The 16722-nt window shown below is 40.1% G+C and overlaps 1 protein-coding gene across 2 annotated transcripts in view; it reads right to left on the bottom strand.

Annotated features, from left to right (window-relative positions):
• Positions 1-16444, bottom strand: part of WDR70 (WD repeat domain 70) — a 221689-nt gene extending 205245 nt beyond the window's left edge. Inside the window, exons 1-4 of one of the 2 annotated variants that reach the window (XM_037063201.1) lie at positions 16341-16444; positions 16180-16239; positions 13801-13884; positions 6027-6147 (exon numbers count right to left, since the gene is read on the bottom strand). In XM_037063201.1, coding sequence (XP_036919096.1) covers positions 6027-6147; positions 13801-13884; positions 16180-16239; positions 16341-16365 — 290 coding nt within the window. In that variant the 5' untranslated portion in view covers positions 16366-16444. Of the gene's footprint in view, positions 1-6026; positions 6148-13800; positions 13885-16179; positions 16248-16340 lie in introns of both variants that reach the window. The other variant, XM_037063200.1, reaches the window with a different exon arrangement.
• Between the last annotated feature and the right edge of the window lie 278 nt (positions 16445-16722).

The raw sequence follows: 16722 nt of genomic DNA, 5'->3' as shown, positions 1-16722 counted from the left end.
CTGTTTACAACCTGTTCTCCCTCCCCCTCCACCCCACAACAATGTAAGTTCACACACTTCAGCTGACTGGGATCCCCAGAGACGGTCAACAAACATAATAAATAATAGCTGAATGACTGAATAAGTTTGTATTAAAGTATCACACTCTCAAATTTTCTCCCTCATGATTAAGTCACACATTTCCAGCAGTACTGCTTTGGAAGTCAGACTGCGTAGAAGCAAAATGATTCGGGCCACAGAGAACGGGACAGTGAAATGATGTCCCGTGCAGCCCGGGCCTCGGCTGAGCGGGCCGGTTCGGAGGCCAGCACGGGACCAAGGACTGAACGGAGCCGTGCGGATCCCACGGCTGACTGTGCAGCCTCAGCCCCACACAGAACTGGATGTACTTAAGCCAAAAAAAAAAACAATCTTTAACGTATTTTCAATATTCTGAAAAACAAAGTCCATGAAATTATGTTCAAAAATGTCCCTGACAGAAAACAGAACACATTTCATGTTTAAAAAATGTCTTTGATTCAATGTGGTGCCAAAATATGAACCAGAAACCGAGAGACAATATGTCTTAGATGAAAAGACAATTAAGAATCAAATCCTAATACTTTTGTCAGCTGATTTTTTCAAAGACAGCTTAGCTAAGCATTAAAAAGATGTATAGTTGTACAATTTCAACTTAGAATTAAATTCATAAGCAAATTAATTTTTCCTGATACTAATTTCTTACAAGAAAATGCAAACACCTGATTCCTGCCTTACAAATTTAGAGTACAGCAATATTTCTCACCTATCTTATAGCTATATTTCACGGAATAAATGACATATTTCTTCTTAGTATTTGTATTTCAATGGCAACTCACATCATATAACATTTATACAAAGCCAATAAAAATGATCATGTTAGATGACTTTCTCTAAAACAAATTTTAATAACAGTGTAGATTTTCAAATAATTATTTGTATGTTTTGTGAAAGACACCCAACATATCACACAGGAAAAAATTTAATTAAAACATACAGTACTGAAAAAATACAGACAGAAAAGCAGAAAAGCAAATCCCAAAACTGAACTCAAATTATAAGAAATGACTTATATGTAACAAGTCGGCATTAAAAAACAGTGAAGACCTGGCTGGTGTGGCTCACTGGATTGAGCACCAGCCTGTGGACCAAAGGGTCGCTGGTTTGATTCCCAGTCAGAGCACATGCCTAGGTTGGGGGTGGGGGGGGGGTAGGTACCCAGCAGGGGGCACACCAGAGGCAACTACACATTGATGTTTCTCTCCCTTTCTTTCTCCCTCCCTTCCCTTCTCTCTAGAAATAAATAAATAAAATCTTTTAAAAATATATATTATAAAAAATAGTGAATAAAATGATCACCACGAACTAAGTGCTAAACATATATAAAATAAAATAGGAAACTACGCTAGAATCATACCTTGTATTACACATTGGAATAACCAGGATGGGCAAAAAAAACAAAAAAAGTTGGACCCCCTACCTCATACCATATACAAAAGTAATTCAAAAAGGATCAATGACCAAAATATAAGAGCTATGCATGCATGGTGCACAAAAATGGAAACCACCCAAGAATCAACCAACAAATGAATAAACAGATAATGGCATATGCATACAGTGGAGGACTATTCAGCCACTTAAAAGCATTACGTGCTGATCTAACACAAACCTTAAAAACATTACGCACACAGGATCTAGACACAAAAGGACAAATATAATTCCACTCATTAAAATATCTAGACTAGGAAAATTCATGGAGACAGAAAATATCAACAGGTAGGAGATTATCAGGGGCTAAGGGGAGAAGAAAGTGAGGAATTATTGCTTAATGGTTCTAGTTTCTGTTTGGAGTGGTAATATTTTTGGAAATAGATAGTGATGATGGTTGCATGATATTAAAAATGTTATTAATGACACCAAAAAACTGTACACTTTAAACATTTTAAAGTGGTAAATTTTATGTCATAAACCTTTTTCATAATAAAAAATCAAGACAGTAGCAACAGGATACGATTTAGAAACACGGCCCCGGCCAGTGGCTCAGGTGGTTGGAGCATCATTCCGTGCAGCTCCAGGCCGCAGGCTCCAGGCCGCAGGCTCCACCCTCGGGCAGGGCACACGCCTAGGTCTGGGTTTGATCTCCTGTCGGGGAACGTGCAGGAGGCAACCCATCCGTGTTTCTCTCTCCCGTCCACATCTCTCTCTCTCCCCCTTCCTCTCTCTCTGAAATCAATGAACATATCCTCAGGTGAGGATTCAAAAATTAAATTAAATTAAAATTGTATATTGGTTTACAAAATTTCAAAAGAATCCCCTTTAACTGTGTGCTCTGACCCCAGCGTCAACAGGCCTCCTTCCAGGGTCGGTGAACAAGCCACTCACAGTGCTAATGCTTGTGGTGACCAACGAGGAGGTTGCTACTCGCTTTCTGTCTCTGGAAAAACTAAAATCTGATGGTGCCTACTTGCTTCATCTCTACTTAAAACGAAGGTCTTTGAAAATATAAGAAAAAACAATCTTCTTAGAACAAAATTAACTACCTTTACCCTGTTTCTTTTTCTTTCTGACAGATAACTACCCAGTCTCAGCAGCTAATGTAAGATCCTAAGTGGGAGTGAAAGAAGTCAGCTAACCATAGCTATGAAGCATTCCTAGCTTGCTGCATCCTTAATAAATCGGAACCCCATCCTAATAACAGCCTGTATTTCTTAAAATATAGAATACGGCCTGGCCCACAGGCAAACTTCCTAAGTTTTTCTTAAAAACAATTTGTAGGCAGGCAAAAAGTCAGCAATGTTTTGTTTGAGGCCATCATCAATTCAACCACTGACTTCAATGGCCTGGTAACAGTTACCTGGTTTCTGCACATTTTCATGTGTTTCCTTAAATGAAAGATATTAGGGGCACTGGTTTACTAATGCTTTGCACAGAGGTAAAAGCTGCAGTACAGTCAAGATAACTAACACTCAGTTGCAGCCAGATGGTTCCCACAATTCCCAGACCGCGACCCTGTTTCCAGCTCAAAATCATGGTTCCCTACACTGGAGCTCTGGGATGAGACAATCCCAAACGAACAATGAACTGGGCTCTAAGTCTTCTGAGAATCATGGCAAAAAAGAAATAGTGTTCTATGTATCTAGTAAGAAAAAGCTCTTAGAAAGGAGAAGGATTTTTTTTGTCCTGGCATTAAATCAAAAAAATAACTTCTGCCCTGGCCAATGGATCAGTTGGCTAGGCATTGTGCCAGAAAGCCAAAGGTCACTGGTTCAATTCCCAGTCAGAGCACATGCCTGGGTTGCAGGTTTGGTCCCCAGTCGGTGCATACATGAGAGACAACCAAACGATGTTTCTCTCCCTCTCTTCCTCTCTCCCTTCCCCACTCTAAAATAAATAGATATTATATGCACTCTAATATAGAAAATATCTTGGATTGTATCTTGTTATAAAGATGTTCTTAGTATAGCTACTTACTGGAACAGACTTCAAAGTTTTAATTAATTTTAGCCACAGTCAGGTTATTTTATAGTAAAATGATTCAACGCACAGAGCAACTTAAAGAACCCTATAACAGATACAGGAAATGAAACACAAGCTTCGACAAGTCTATTCATCTGCCATGGATTATTCACTTGAGGTCTTCTGAAACTGAGTTAAGTAAACTTCCACTCTTTGACCAATGCAATGGAGTAACGTTCTATTATATTCCTCTTAATGATAATTTTCATACTTTATAATTATACTGTCAATAATAGTTCTGTAATTTTAACCACTAATGACAAAAGTAATGCTTGGGTTTTGTCATATCAATAAAATGTATTCCCAAGACCAAGAGTGCATGACCTTTACCTTTGGTTTTTAAAGTTCGTGTTGCAATAGGAAATGGAGAGTCCAAAGAACTTATATATACACCCAATGGACATGAACTGTATGGAACTATGTACAGTGGGAGGGAATGCTGGAGGGTGGGGGTGCAGGGAGAAGGGGGACAAAGAGGGTAACAAAACTGGGACAACTGCAGTCACACAATCGGTAAAACATAAATAAATAAAGTTTGTGTTGCAGTAAAATACAAAGTCAACAGAACTACTGAAACTTAAATTTTTCAGTTAATGGAATCATTATGTTTGTAAAAACCTCAGCAATAAAATGAATTCTCCACAACACAACAGTAGTTTTTAACACCTTAAATCATCCCAGAAGTAAGAAACTAAGGGTAAATATTATACTAAAGTGCTCCTCTTAGGAAAAGGAGGGGTTTCCTCCGTCACACTGAGACCCAGGGCCCGTGGGCAACTGACAGCTGACACGACACCTCGGACAACACAAAACTGAATGGTTTGACCAGTATGTGAAGGAAAGACACTCTGCAACGAGGGTGTGGCAAACTTTGGCCCAGTGTTTGTTTGGTCATTTCTTTGTTTCTTTGATTCTCTCTCTCCCTCTCCCTCTTATTGACTAATTTTAGAGAGAGCAAGGAGAAGGGGAAGGAAAGGAGGAGGGGATGAGGGGAGGGAGGAAAAGGGAGGGAGAAAGGGAAGGAGGAATGGAGGGAGGGAGAGAGGAGGGGAGAGGGGGAGAGAGAGAGAGAGATTAATTTTGTTGTTCTACCAATTCATGCATTCATTGATTGATTCTTGTATGTGCCCTGACTGGGAATTGAACTTGCAACCTTAGCATATCAGGATGATGCTCTAACCAACTAACATGCAGGGTCCCGGTGCATGTTTCTTAAAGATTTATTGGAATACAGCCAAGCCCATTTATTTATGTATTGTCTATGGCAGAGTTGAGTAGCTAAGACAGAGACTGTACGGACCCCAATGCCTAAAATACTTACTATCTGTCCTTCACAGAGAAAGTTTGCAGACCCTGCTCTTTTCTAATGTGTACAAAGATGGACATATGCCTCAGAGCCTAAGCAGACTGTAGGTTGCACTGCTGTGAAAACAGACTTGCAGTCCCATGTAGATATTCCCCCTCCCTACGAAGACAGGATAGGAAAGACCGCGTTTATAAAGCAGCGCGAGTCTATTGAAGGGCCTAGACTGAGACACCAAAGATCTGCACCAGGAAACAGAGGAGCAGAAAAAGAAATGACGTATTACAAATGGTGTTTTGTGTAGTCAGGCATTTCGTGTTTCTCTGCCGTGAACAGAAGGAATGTCTGTCCAATGGTAGATTCACCAGGAAGAGTTTTACAGAGCCAATCTGACAATTGTAAATACACCCAAACAACATTAGAGTTCTTGTTTTACTCCATCCAGATCTGATATGTATATACCTAGCTATGTCTTCTGAAGCTCTTAGTAATTAAGTTACACAGTATTAAATTTCATTTTAAAGTAATTTTAATGGCTGCTTTCTCCTATAACCCAGTAAACTTTATAATGTGCCTCCCTTTATAACCTTTCTTTCACTCCTCACTCAAGGATACGTTTATTGATTTTCAAGAGGCAGAGAGAAACATTGATGTGAAAAAGACACATCTATCAGTTGCCTCCCATACGTGCCCCAACCAGGGATCGATCCCCACCTAGGCATGTGCCCTGACTAGGAATCAAACCCACAACCTTTCGGTGTATAGTATAATGCTCCAACCCAACTGAACCACCTGGCCATGGTCACTTACATTCTTTTTGCTTATCTATATCTGTAACGGATCCCTCCAAATAAGATCATCATGAATGCAGAAGAAGGGTACAAAAGACATAAGTGTCAAAATAAACATGACAAAAATGACAAACTCGTCAACATCTGACCCACTTTATACAGTTACGCTCTGCCGTCCAATGGCACAGATGCCAAAACTACACCGAGAACACTTCCGAAGAACTCAATTGAAGCACCATGTGACACAGGACCTTCTCGTGACCCTAGGGATACGCTACAATGCACTACTGCCCGAAAGGGGAGAAATTATGCCAGCTTTTAATCCAGAAACTGCCTAACACGCTATAAACACCTAGCCAATGACAGTTCAATAGAATCCTTTTGAAAAAGGCAAGTACCTGGAGGATGATTTAGAGCAACCTCTGACCACATTTGAGCCTGAAGATGTTGGTTCAATATCTTCATTTTGCCTTCTTAACTCTTTCTCTCTGTTCATTTCTTCCTCTTTTTCTCTTGCTTCTGAAAAGGTAAAAATAAATTTTTAATAGCTAGACTTCAAACTCTGTCAGTTTTCAAAAGGATGAAAATGAACAGCCATAAAGATGTAACTTAGCGTGTGACCACTAACAGCAAAAAAATGTCACCCTAAATGCCCAATACTGGGAAAATAATTAAATTATTGTATATCAACCATTTAAAATAAAACCAATAAAAGTAGTGATGGAAAATGTACAAATCTGGGGAAGTATAAACAAAATTAGATGTGAATAGAATATGAACTAGGACTGCACTATATAAAAAGATGTGGAAAGTTCCCTGGCTGGTGTGGTTCAGTGGATTAAGTGCCAGCCTATGAACCAAAGGGTTGCCAGTTCAACTTCCAGGCAGGACACATGCCTGTGTTTCAGACAGGTGCCCAGTAGGGGGCGCGTGAGAGGCAACCACACACTGATGTTTCTCTCCTGTACCTCCCTCCCCGTCTCTCTAAAAATAAATAAATAAAATATTTTTTTAATTAAAAAAAAAGGATGTGGAAAGTGCTAAGTAAAACAAGTATTCAAGAGTAAGATTTGATGTGATTTCATTTTTTTATTATTTAAATTATAATTTATATGCATTATGATTTTGGATTAGTTTTAGGTGTGCAGCATAGTGGTTAGCCAGTCATAGACTTTACAGTGTCTTCCCTGATATTCCCAGCACCCACCTGGCACCACACATAGTTAAGACAATATTATTGACTGTATTTCCTATGCTGTACTTTACATCCCCATGTAATTTTATTTTTCATCTTTAATGTTTTAACCCTAAGTTCAGCACTTTGTTCATTTCTGAATTTCCTACCCTAGATTTTTGGTCAGAAAAAATTTCAATTACATTAGGTTTGTAGAGTTGTTTACCTTGGAAAGACCAAAATTTATCCAATGAAACTACATCTTTTTCTCGCTCTGCACTATGGGACGCACAGGAAGTAAACGAGTTATATAAATAGTCGGGTTCTCCATCACTACCATCCTCAATAACCCGAGATAATATTTAATGTTTTTTCCTTAATAATGCAAACAATACACCCAAAGTTAAGCAATATCAAAAGGCACTTATTAATTAGAATGTTGTACTTTCCAGGGTGGTTCCTTGCTAGGATATGAAGGATGAGAACCAAGCAGACAACAAGCAGATGTTGACAAGTAACTATGTCTGCTTCAAACACGGAAGATAAAACTCTCCAGGAAGATATAAGGCTAATGCTATAGCTCTAGTTCACATTTCTGTGTTTGGGTTTCTGTTATTAGTTGTTTTCTTGTGTGTGTGCTCTCCACTAGGCTGAGACAGGTTAGGACTCAACGATCCTACACTCTGGTAAGCAGGAGGACACAAGGATAATGTCCAAATTTGAGAGTGGGCCTGCTTGGCTCCTGCCCTCATCCAGCTTCTCCGCCCAATGCCTCCATGCCCTCCAGGGCAGGGGCAAGGTTGGGGGGCAATGGGACACCACATCTGGACACCTGGACTCTGGGCTCAGGTCTCAGGGACAGTTCTGACCCTGGTCAGGGAACAATACCAAGGCACACATCATTAACCACCTACCCGACAGCCTTTTGCCCCTTTTCTCTTGCTAAGAAAGCCCATTTTCTTCAGGTGGGAGGCAGCACTGAGCTTCCGGAGATGCTGGGCCCCCACTCCCCAGCCCAGAGCGAGAGACAATCGATTCCAAGTCAACCACATTGCTCTTGCCACTGGCCATTTTTGGAAGTGGTGTGCCATACTGTTACTAGTCAGTGAGATGGGAAGGGACGTCAGCTGAAGTACATTTGGGAAAAGCTTTCTTCCTCCTGTAACAGTGACATATGAAACAGTTCCCCTTCAGCTTGTGGTAGTGGTCATCTGCATTTAACAAATTCTGCTGATAATTTTGGGTCACGAGGACAGTCAGCTTAGGACAAGCAATACCCTAAAGCCGGCAAAGCAGAAAAGGGAGGGATAAAGTTCATGTTCTTTGTGCTGAACCTCAGAAGACGGCACAGCCCTATCCCAAGTTCCTGGCATGTGTGATACCACATTTGTCCTCTCTGAGCCACCAGTGGGTTTTCTGGGACTTCTTTGCAAAGTAACCAAAAGCATTTTAATATCAGCCTCAATTTAACAGTAACTGTAGCTGATATTTACATGGAATTTACTATGTGCTAGATACTGCTTTAAGCATGCCCTATAATCTTTAATCTTCCTAACCTCTGAAGTAGGTTCTGTTGTTCTCAGTTTCACTGAGATATATTGACAAATAAAATGGTAAGACATGTTAGTGTAATGACGATCTAATATACAAAGAAATAGTGAAAGGATTCTCCAAATGGAGTAATGAGCACCCGCATATTTACCCTTTTTTCTTTATCAGAGAAAACATTGAAGTTCTACTCTCTTAGTAAATTCCAACTGTCCAGTACAGCAGAATTAGGTAACACTCATCACCCTCACTCTACGGCTGAAGAATCGGAGGCACCGAGAAGTAGATGGAGAGCTGCCGAGTCCCAGGGCCATGAATCGTTGAGTTGGTTGGGCTTCCTAGAGACGGGGACTGGAACCCACCCCACCACTCTTTCAGCCTTGTTCCTGTCCGTGATGACCTGTTCACTAACACGGTCCTGCAGAGAAACAGCCTGTTTGCTCAAGAATTCTAGCACCTGGCTTCAAAAGAAGCAGACCCCGACCTTGAGACATTCTGGCTCTGGGAGACTTGCTGACCTTCAACCAGTTACCCGAACAGACTGTGTGGACTTGCGCATAGTCCCCTCAACAGAGAACTCTCAACTCCCTCCTTCTGATTCCCTTGTTCTGGTTTTTTTCCTTCCTCCTCCCTCCTTGCAGAAACCCCTGCCTGTGTCAAATTAAGACGGTCTTTGTGGTGAGACTCCACCATCTTCTCAAGCTGCTGGCTCTTGAGTAAACTGCTCTTCCCTTCCACCAGCCCATCTCTTGGTTATTGGTTTTTGAGCAGCAGGTAGTCACACCTGGCTTTGGTATCGAATTGGTCAGAAAAAAGTGGTCAGAAACACCAATTTTCTCCGGCCACAGCCCCCTACCTAGCAGCACCACCTACCTTACAGAACAGTGAGCCCACAGCCTTGACTGCTGGCTTTCACCAGACTATCTGGGCATTGCGACCCACCCGTCTCCCTGGAGTTCCTCAGCAGTGGATACATACTCCAAACTGCTTGTCCCAGCCTTGTGAAGCAACTAACTTTTCAATTTAAAATTTTAACTCTTTTGTACACTAGCAAGAATTTTTCATTCCAAGAGGTGGTTATTATCTGTTACTTCATCAAAGCAAGGTGGTAATGGGGGCTGTAGCCAGGAGAAAAGAAGACATTTTGGAGGAAAAAAGATTTCTTCCTCATTGCTGACTGAGGACAAAAACCAAACCAAAAGAATTCAGCTCTGGCTGGTGTGGCTCAGGGGACTGAGTGACAGCCTGAGAACTGAAAGGTCACTGGTTCAACTCCCAGTCGGGGCACATGCCAGTGTTGCAGGCCAGGTGCCCAACGGGGATGCGTAAGAGACAACAGATTGATGTTTCTCTTGCACATCGTTGTTTCTCTCCCCCTCTTTCTTCCTGCCTTCCCCTCTCTCTAAAAATAAATAAAATTTTTTAAAAAAATTGAATATACTTTAAGTCCCTGACAGAGGGAATTGTTTTGTGCATTTTCACCAAATGTGGAAACAAACACACTGTAAACACTGTAAAATGCCTTCCCTTAACAAAAGGGAAGTAACCTGCTCTCCAACACAGTTCATTCTTCCAAGCTCCTCATTTTATTTTACCTCTTTACTTCCAAAGTTTCCAGTTTTGGGTAACCACTGCAAAAGTACCCCAGACGTGTGTGACTTTTGTCTATGTTAACTGCAAAGTATGCAAAACTACCAGGTCCTGAGCGCGGGCCTGCGAACCAAAGGATCTTGGTTCGATTCCCAGTCAGGGCACATGCCTGAGTTGCAGGCCAGTTCCCTGCAGGGGACACATGAGAGGCAACCATACATTGATGTTTCTCTCCCTCTCTCCTTCCCTTACCCTCTAGAGATAAATAAATAAAATCTTTTAAAAAATAAAAAATAAAACTACCAGGTCCTATCTGGCTTGATTCACATAAATTGCAGATTCAAAGGAATGTAATTTTGAACCTGAAAATCTCATAGCTGGTCATTATAGCAACCACTTAACTTAAAGGAAGAAATGAGAGTTAAGATAAACAAATGTAAAGAAAATAAAATTACTATAAATATAAGCTAGAATAAATGTTTTCTAATTATGACATTCTTTTTTCTAAAATTAAACATTTTAGATATTAAACATTTATCTATTTGTTATTCTAATGTCAAGAATTCAGTAGCCCACCATTTCACGCAAATTTACATTTAATGTTAAATGCTTGATGTAAAAATACTAGAAAGTAAAAAATAACACTTTAACTACATTAGTTCCGTTTCTCCATTAACTATTTAGAAATGTAAGTACTGTGTACAAAGGTCTCTGTTACCCACTCTAAATATAAAAAGGAATATGGTTCTTATCCTCAATACATGAACAATATTAAAATATATTTGTAACATTTTTGAAGGACTATAAAAACAAAGGCAGGCAACAATTATGATGACCAGAAGGGTTCTGAAATACCTAGAAAAGGTGGCATGTAGGTGAGGCCTCAGAGGATGAGACAGGGTATAACTAGAGAGGGAGACTGTTTCAAGTTTAAACAAATGAAAGCTTTTCTCATTTCCAAAATGTCTGGGATTATTCTTCTTTCCAGGATCACTAAATCACCCATTGAAATCATATTCACCAGCCAGGGCACATGCCTGGGTTGCAGGCCGGTTCCCAGCAGGGGACACAAGAGAGGCAACCATACATTGATATTTCTCTCCCTCTCTCCTTTCCTTCCCCTTTAAAGATAAATAAATAAAATCTTTGAAAAAAAAAAGAAATCATATTCAATCCTACCATAATCATTTTTTTCAAGGAAACTTTCTCCCAGCATACAACAGAGAAGGTTCATAATCCATCCACAGCACAGCTGTGCCCAAAATAAAAATTTGAATTAAAAAAATTTTTCTTCCCCATTTATCTTCTCATCTAAAAAGGGTCTCTCATGTGTCCTAGACACACTTACAGCTTTTGGGAACACACACACAAAAAATTAAAAACACCTTGTACAATATTTCCTGATATTTTATATAATACTTTATTGAAGTTTCATAGTAATTCATCCTTTCTACCAAAGCACTTAAACCAAAACAGCCTATATCTACATACATAGACAGTTGAATTTGCTATTAAAAGGGACCACGGGGACTAAGAAGTACAGATTGGCAGTTACAGTCCCGGGGAGCAGGGGGAACACAGTCAATGACACTGTAATAACTCGGGGTGGTGCCAAGTGGGCACTTAGACTTATGGGGGCACAGGTCATTTCATAAGTGATATAAACGTCTAACCACTATAAAATTTAACGTCTAACCACTATATAAAGTAATATGCAATGTCAACTGAACTTGAAAATTTTAAATCAAAACAATTTTTTAAGGACAAACACAAAAATGGGGGCAGGGGAAATAAGCCTAAGTTCTTATTTTCTTCAAGTTGATGTCAATGCCCCGGGAAGGACTCCTACATCACGAGATAATTAATGGCCATATCAGAATTTTTGAAATTTTCTTTTAAGGTGAGTCAAAGTTTGGGCTTGTGTGTTTAGAGATCAGGGTGGAAACAGCGGTCCGAGGATGTAACACCAAATCAAGGAAATTCAACACATTTAATTCTTCCACTAATATCACAGACAAACAAAGTCTTAAGGTAACTTTTCAAAATTTTAAAAATCTAATGTCTCCCTTGAAATTCCTCTTAAGTGCTAAATGCAAACATGTTTTATGGAAAAAAACACAATAGGAATTAAAAAATGACACTTACACTGTACAGTTCAAAGGCACTACACCCAACATCTTAATCCCCTCAAGAACTTTCCCGAGGAAGGCCTTACTCCGTCCACCCAGCAGATGGAGAAATTTAGGGTCTGAATTTGGAAATCCAAATTCTACTCATCTAATAGATTATGGGGCTGACCCTCAAACCTAGGCCCTCCAATCCCAAATCCCAAGGTCTATACAATAAATCCTGCCGTTTTAAAACACTCTCCAAAGCAGAATTCCTTTAAAGCATTATTACAATTCTACATATTCAGTCCAATCTTCTCAAATATATATTGAGAACCTCTGGTGCAAGGCATAATACTGGACACTATAAAACTTGTGCAGTTGAATAAGATAATCCCCATTCAAAGCATTTTGTATCGCATAGTAAAAGAGGTAAATACAAGAAAGCTATAATAGTAAAAACATTCACTAAAATGTTAAAAGATTAAGTGTTAAAGCATTTATAAATACGCCTCAGACAGCACGCCCTTGTATCCTGTTTGATGATATTAAATGGTTTAACATTTTTAGGTGTGGCAATAGTATTCTAGTTAAGTTTTTTAAAAGAACCCTATGTCTACCAGATCTACCAGGGCGATCACCATGTAAGTTATAGAAATGTCTACTCACTATGTTGTACACCTGAAGTTAATATAATGTTGTATGTCAACTGTAATTGAATTTTTTTAAGGTTTTTCAAAAAACCCTTCTCTCTTAAAAACACAAACTATAATATCTTTAGGTGAAACATAAATACCTAAAATTTGTGTCAAAATAATGTGAGGGAAAGTGAATGGAAATAACACTAGCCATGAATTATTACAGTAGTTAAATCTGTGAGAGGGACATACAATTTTTTACTATACTTCTGTATTTGAAATTTCACATAATAAATAGTATCTGTAGAGAGCTATTTTTTCACAATAAAAAAAAAACCTATTATTCTTCCAGAGTCCAAAAATATTTCATGTGAAGCTCATATCCCAATATTAAATATTACTGCTATATAATTTATCGCTTTGAAACCAACAACCACAAGTACCACAACAACATTCACTTAAATTTTTCCGGGAGTCCTAACCGATCTCCAGCCCCTCCCACTCCATCGGGTCACACCTCGCCCTTCTCTAGTGTGAGCATGACCTGAAGCAGACCCAAAGGAAGCAGGAGAGGAGTCAGTGTCCTTCCAAGACCCTGAGGTGGCACCTAGAATTGGCAACCACCTGATATCAAACCAGACAGTCTGGAAATTAAAGCCTTCATTAAACGTCTGATACAACTCATTACTGCAGAGGTTCAACAGCAGCAGCCACATTCACTGTATGTCTCAATTTTCTATACTGTCTGGGTCAACAGTCAGTGGTGCACACAGCTCTGAGAGCCACCTCTCGCCCAGCCTTCCAAATACTGGTTCCGCTGTAAGCAGGAAAGAAAAAATGAAATGAGAATCAGATAGAGGTGGAGGGAGAGGTAATAGAGAAATTGCTATTCTGATTCTTATATATTAAGATTTCAGCACTCAGACCTTGTTACCCAATTTAGATGCAACTTTTACCACGTTTAAAAAAAAAAACCGTCTGCTTCCCAAGGAACCAGTACATACAATCTTTTAAGAATTTTGAACTCTTTTTCAGTCTTACACTATCTGTCAATATCCTTATATAAGGTGTACACAGTACCTAAACCAACAACACAGCAAATAACTGAACTTACCCAGTGTTTTCCGACTTCTTTCCACAGCTGTTCTTCGAGTTTGTTCAAACATTGCTTCCAAATCAAATGTGCGAGCTTTTTTTCCTAAAATAGAAATAAGTAGCAGACTGTGATTTTCTTGCATTAAGCTGGCCAAACTTTAAGTAATCAATAAACACTGACCAATCAATAACCATTTCATCTAAGGTCCAGCATGGCTATAAGACAAACAAAAATATCAAGGAAGAAAGAGTTTGTTACTTCCCAGTGAATTCTGAATGACAACCTCATCACCAGTACCATCACCCAGACAACTCTCCCATCCTCCTCTAACTCATCCAGACACTATTCCTTACATGGATACGGTAGGCAGGATGGAGAGTGCATACCCTGATCTTTAGAGCCTGTGAGTATGTAACATTACATGGCAAAAGGGGCTTTGCAGATGTGACTGAAGTTATGGACCTCAGCCCTGACTGGTGTGGCTCAGTGGACTGAGTGCTGGCCTGTGAACCAAAATGTTGCAGGTTCAATTCCCAGCCAGGGCACATGCCTGGGTTGCAGGCCTGGTCCCCAGTTAGGGGCCTACAAGAGGCAACCAGTTGATGTATCTCTTGCACAATGATGTTTCTCTCCCTCTCTTTCTCCCTCCCTCCTCCTTTCTCTAAGAAATAAATAAACTCTTTTTTAAAAAAGGAAAATAAAAAATATATAAAGTTTTGGACTTTATCCTAAAGAGATTATTCTGGCTGGCCCAATCTAATCATTTGAACCCTTACAGGCAAAAAGGCAGAACAAGTATGGCAGAAGTCAGAGAGACCTGAAGTATGAGAAGGACTGAAGGTACTATAGTCTGTCTGAAGATGAATGCAGCAAGAAAACAAGTAACATAGATACATTAAGAAGCTAAGACTCGCATTTATAGCTGGCAAGGAAACGGGGACTCAGCCCCCAAACCGTAAAGAACCGAATTCTGAATGCACTTGCATTTTTATATTCTTTTCTTTTTAAAAAAAAAATAATAACACCTACTCTCTTGGTAAGAAAATGGTAAAAATAGCATTCTTACCTAACATTGACTTTGGTGTAAATTGAAACAACCTTTCTGAAGGGTATTATAATAGCATTATAATAACACATATTAAGAAATTAAAAAAAAATACACACCCAAACTTTTTGTTACATTTAATATTTTTATTTTATTAAAGAAATCCCTCTAGAAATCTACCCTATAGAATTACACATAAAATTTCTTTTACAAAAGGAGATAATTATTTATAAAAAATATTCATTATTGATAAAAGAATTAGAAACCATGTAGGAGAAAGCTAAAAATATCACAACTTATGGCACTTATATTTAATGGGCTACTATCAACCATTAAAAAATCAGGTTTTGGAAGAGCATTTTATAATATGGGGAAATCCTCACAATATGAAGAATTAAATACATTACATATAATTAATAAAAATATAAAATTGTACAAATACATGATCTTTACTTTCCTTAATAAATACAAATGAGAAGAGACTGGAAAACAGACTTTTAAGCCTTGATTTCTAGATCATGAGATTATGAATGATTTTACTTCCTTCTTGTTTATTGTGTTCCTTATATTTTCAATATTTTCTACCACTTACGTGTGTTATTTTTGAAGTTAGGGAGAAAGCTATTTTAAAGAATTGATGCAAAAATGAGCAGAATGTTCCCACGGAAGTCTATAGTACTTTTGTAGATATGAGCATCTACAAGATAGTAAAAAATGTGACTCAAGATATCACCAGAATAACTGTGTGAAAGAACGAACATAAGACGTGGAACACATTAGCCTGACATCTGTCCTTTCCAAGACCCAACAGACATGGGATGAGAAAACAAGTCACGTGTATTTTTACTAGCAGCAGTATTTTCAACAGCTGACTTCATCTGTTTGCGACCTTTTTATGTAAAAGCGTGCCAAGAGTAGGCTCTACAAGACAGACTGAAGTAGCGACTCTACAGATGAAGGACTGGAATCAAAAAGAACTTAAAACCATTATAACAAGACTTAACGTCCCATTTGTTGCCAAAAGGGCCATCATATTACAGACCACTGTCACGGAACACAAACTCCCTCCACCAACCAGCACCCTCCACCACGTGGGTCACAAAGCAGTCTATCTTTCTCACAAATCTTCCCACCTGTGGCAGCTGAGCTAGTCCCAACAAATAGGCCGGAGTCAGAAAACAGACGGTGAAAAGAGAGTGGAGAAACTGCAAGATGTACCTACAGCAAAAGTAACCCGGGCTTGGCACCGGGGAAGGCGCGGAGCAGAGGCGACAGCTCGACCTTCCCCGAAAACCTGAGGATCGTAAAACCCCTGCAAAAGGAGACTGCGTTACGCCTGTGCTGTCACTCACCGAAGCCCGTGAAGCCCATGGTGACCGCCAGCTGCGGGTCAGGTCCCGCTGCGTCTGAGCCTGTCACAAACACAAGGGGAGAAAAGGGGGTCTCGTTAGTGCAGCGCCCCCGTAGTCCCCGGCCCCGTCCACCCGGCCCGGGCTCGCTTCACGGAACCCACCTTCGCTGGGCCCCGGGCGCTCCATCGCCAGCCTCCTACCGCAGAACGAGCATCAGCTGCAGCTCTAACAGCTGCACCAGGTTCACAGCAAACCCAGCAGGAAGTAATTCCTCCGAGCGTCAGCACCGCCTCCAAGGCCAGGAGAGGTGCGGCCCGCGGAGGGGCAGCGGCCTCCTGAGCAGCGCCGCCCTAGCGGCCTGGAGGGGTATGAGCGCCGCAGAGGCTACAACCCCGAGATGGGAACTCACCTGGGGTCTTGTAACACCCTTCACTTTTTAGCAGGTGTTTACCGCCTCGGTGATGCTTAATCCTCACAGAATTATAAAGAGAAGCCAACAAACTCCCTTTCTTTGCGTTTTGTCCTTTCTATGAGGAAATTCCC

This window comes from Sturnira hondurensis, unplaced genomic scaffold (genome assembly GCF_014824575.4).
Source record: "Sturnira hondurensis isolate 20B ecotype Veracruz unplaced genomic scaffold, ASM1482457v3 Scaffold0014384, whole genome shotgun sequence".
In the NCBI taxonomy this organism is placed as follows: Eukaryota; Metazoa; Chordata; class Mammalia; order Chiroptera; family Phyllostomidae; genus Sturnira; species Sturnira hondurensis.
Note: the sequence above shows the minus strand (reverse complement) of the source record. Positions and strands in the feature narration are given on the sequence as shown.